This window comes from Limulus polyphemus, unplaced genomic scaffold (assembly GCF_000517525.1).
Source record: "Limulus polyphemus unplaced genomic scaffold, Limulus_polyphemus-2.1.2 Scaffold1809, whole genome shotgun sequence".
Lineage (NCBI taxonomy): Eukaryota > Metazoa > Arthropoda > Merostomata > Xiphosura > Limulidae > Limulus > Limulus polyphemus.
In genome coordinates this window covers 124,047-127,020 of record NW_013667419.1, presented here as the reverse complement: position 1 = coordinate 127,020, position 2,974 = coordinate 124,047, and the positions used below count along the sequence as shown (strand labels likewise).

Genomic DNA, 2,974 nt, shown 5'->3' with positions numbered 1-2,974 from the left:
ATTTTAATGTGGAACCCGTACGGCTTCAATAAAGTTTTTCTTGTGTAAATATAAAATGTTGTTTTTAATTATTTATTATAAATTTAAAAAAAAGAATAATATATATTCTGCTTGTGATATTGTAAATTATAAATGCACACAGTTCAAAAATTTTTTTTTTTTTTTTTATTCATTTTACTGAAAAGGGACAAACTTGGAGGTAGATGTTAATAATTTAAACAAAAAGAGCTCAAACTGATCAAGTTGTTTAACATTTAAAACAATATAAGAAATTATGAAAAAGGAGAAAATAATAAATTTATAAAACGGAAAGAAGAAGACCTACTTTTCATTGAGAAGATTAGTCTTATTTTGGGAAAAACAATTAGATGGTCAGAATATAACAACTAAAATAAACTTACCTGTCTTTCAAAAGAAGTGGTTGAAAGTCACGTGCAGTTTATCTGGTGTTTGTGACATTACTTATTCAAAACCAGTTTAATTTTCTTAAGTGTTAAGAACTTCAAGATTATTGTATCAGTACAGTCAGTGGAGGGGACCTGATAATAAGTGGTGTCATAATATTGTCTTAAAGGTTCATTTAAATACCATTCTACATCCAAAATAACAATCACAACAAAGGATAGCTACTAATTTTATATCATTTTGAACTAAATTCAGATATTGTGTCAGTTTTAAATTTCTTACGAGGTATGGTATTAACTGTTATTGTTCAACACAGAAAGCATGAACTTGTTCATAAGAAGAACAGGATATATGAACATCTTTTTATAAAAAAGTGATGGATAGTTCATGAGCAAAAACCTCAGATTTTGCCAATAATTTTATTAAAGCAATTTCCCCCACTGGTACAGCAGTAAGTCTATAGATTTATAATGCTAAAATCAGGGGTACGTTTCCCCCCAGTGGACAGCAGATTGCTTGATGTGGCTTTGCTATAAGAAAAACATACACATTAAGCACACAGTAAGTTAAAAAACAAAGTTGAAAAATTAACAACAGCGTTATTAGTTTTTAATTTCTGTATATCAAAAGTGTAGTAGCTGTAAAATGTTAAGGAGTCTGATAAGAACAATGAAAATATGTTGAGTGGAGTCAAGAGAATTGAATGAGCTAGATGTGGGTATTTTTTCTCTTTTTTTTTGACAATACAAGTTTTTGTTTACTTGTTTAATAAAAGTAAATTATTTATTTGCTTGTTTTGAATTAACATGATGTTCTGGAATTTGGTGTAAGCTATTTCACCTAACATTAAATCTTTTTTTTTAAATTAACCTAATGAAGATTTCTTATCTTGTATTTCAGAATAAGAATATTGGGTTTTATTTAGATTGCTTAAAATGTTTTTATTCCTGTGATAATTTTTCTAAATTTGTTTTATGCATTTGGTGCATACTTGAATCAGGTGTTTGATTTTTTTTAAGTGGCCACAGTTCACATGTTCGATTTTTTTAGAGCGGCTGCAGTTCACAACTTGCCAGTTATGTGTCAGGCTCAAAGTATGGGAGGAGACTCCAACTGGGTAAATCTGGAAGACAAAGGAAGGCTTCCACTGCATCAGGCAATTATCAGTGTAAGTTGTTAGTTTAAGTAATAAATCATCCATTATGTATTATTTATGTATTATGTATATAGAGTTGTGTTATAGAACAGGAAAGATTCAGTTTGAAGATTAAAACAACATCCAGGCCTCACTGTACAAGATGGGTGTGTGTATACATTGTTTATTTAACTTCTGTCATCTTATAACACATCAAAGATTTTTCTTTGGTTTAATTTTACGTAAAGCATTTAAATTGTAAATTACAGTTTCATTAAATATGATAAAAGGCAATAAATAGGATTGTAAAATAGATGAGAAGATCTGAAAGCAAAACCACTGGTGTGAAATGAGCACATCTCCAAGGAACATTTTGTTTTAAATTGGTGTTTGCAAACACCATTTATGCCCATCAGCTAATCTAGTTTATAAACTTTTGTAGCCAATTCACAGAGTGGATGACAATAATGGTTTGGTTATGAACTATAACCTGAGCTAAGCTTTATAACAATAAAAATTGTAGTTACAAAGTTTGGAATACATTCTACATTATACTGTTCACCAAACTTGGGTCATTATATCTAACTTTGCAAAATAAACATATACTGGAATTATATTTACATACCCTTTCTTCAGAGAACTGCCTTAATAGGTACATTAAGTCTTGATTAAAAGCTAAGGAGATTCTAATGTGATTATTTCTACCCTGCTTTTGAAGGATAGAACTTTATTTATCCTTCTTGAGTGCATAAATTCATGCCAGTGTTCTTTTGGCTCTTGTTCTTCAGTTGCTAAAAGTCAGCTACTAGAAAACCCTAGCTGAAGTTACGGTAATACCTTTCAGTACGACTGTTGAAAGCTTTTGGAAGTCTAAAAGCTGAATCTGTATTACTTTTATATTTTGTTTGGCAACAAGGCAAAAAACAAAATTGTAATGTATTTTTTAATACTGTGTATTTAAACACTTTCATCTTTCAACATTCATGTGTTAAGATCTACCTCCAGCTTTTCAAACATCTAAGTGTAGGCACATTACAGGCAGCTTATTTGAAAATTATGCTTGAATCTCTTGTGGGTTGTTGGTCTGACTTCTTTGTTATTGAACAGTAGCCTATCATAAAATAGAAAACACTGGCCTTAAGATGTGATACTAAGTCATTCAGAAATGAATATTAGAAATTTCATCTATAATATTTTTGGAAACCTTTAGAATATGCCCAGTATAGTTAAATAATGTTCTTGAATGGCTTATTTGTTTATACAACAATACTTTATTAAACAGTGTATGGTAGTACCTGGCACGGCATGGCCAGGTGGTTAGGGCACTTGACTCACAATCTGAGGATCGCGGGTTCGAATCCCCGTCACACCAAACATGCTCACCCTTTCAGCCGTGGGGGTGTTATAATGTGACAGTCAATCCCACTATTCATT

General features: G+C 30.8%; 1 protein-coding gene across 4 annotated transcripts in view; it reads left to right on the top strand.

Annotated features, from left to right (window-relative positions):
* Positions 1-2,974, top strand: part of LOC106465002 (arf-GAP with coiled-coil, ANK repeat and PH domain-containing protein 2-like) — a 104,307-nt gene that overhangs the window by 88,943 nt on the left and 12,390 nt on the right. For all 4 annotated transcript variants that reach the window (XM_022392831.1, XM_022392830.1, XM_013925192.2 and 1 more), the window contains exon 21: positions 1,456-1,573. In XM_022392831.1, the coding sequence (XP_022248539.1) occupies positions 1,456-1,573 (118 nt within the window). The remainder of the gene's footprint in view (positions 1-1,455; positions 1,574-2,974) is intronic.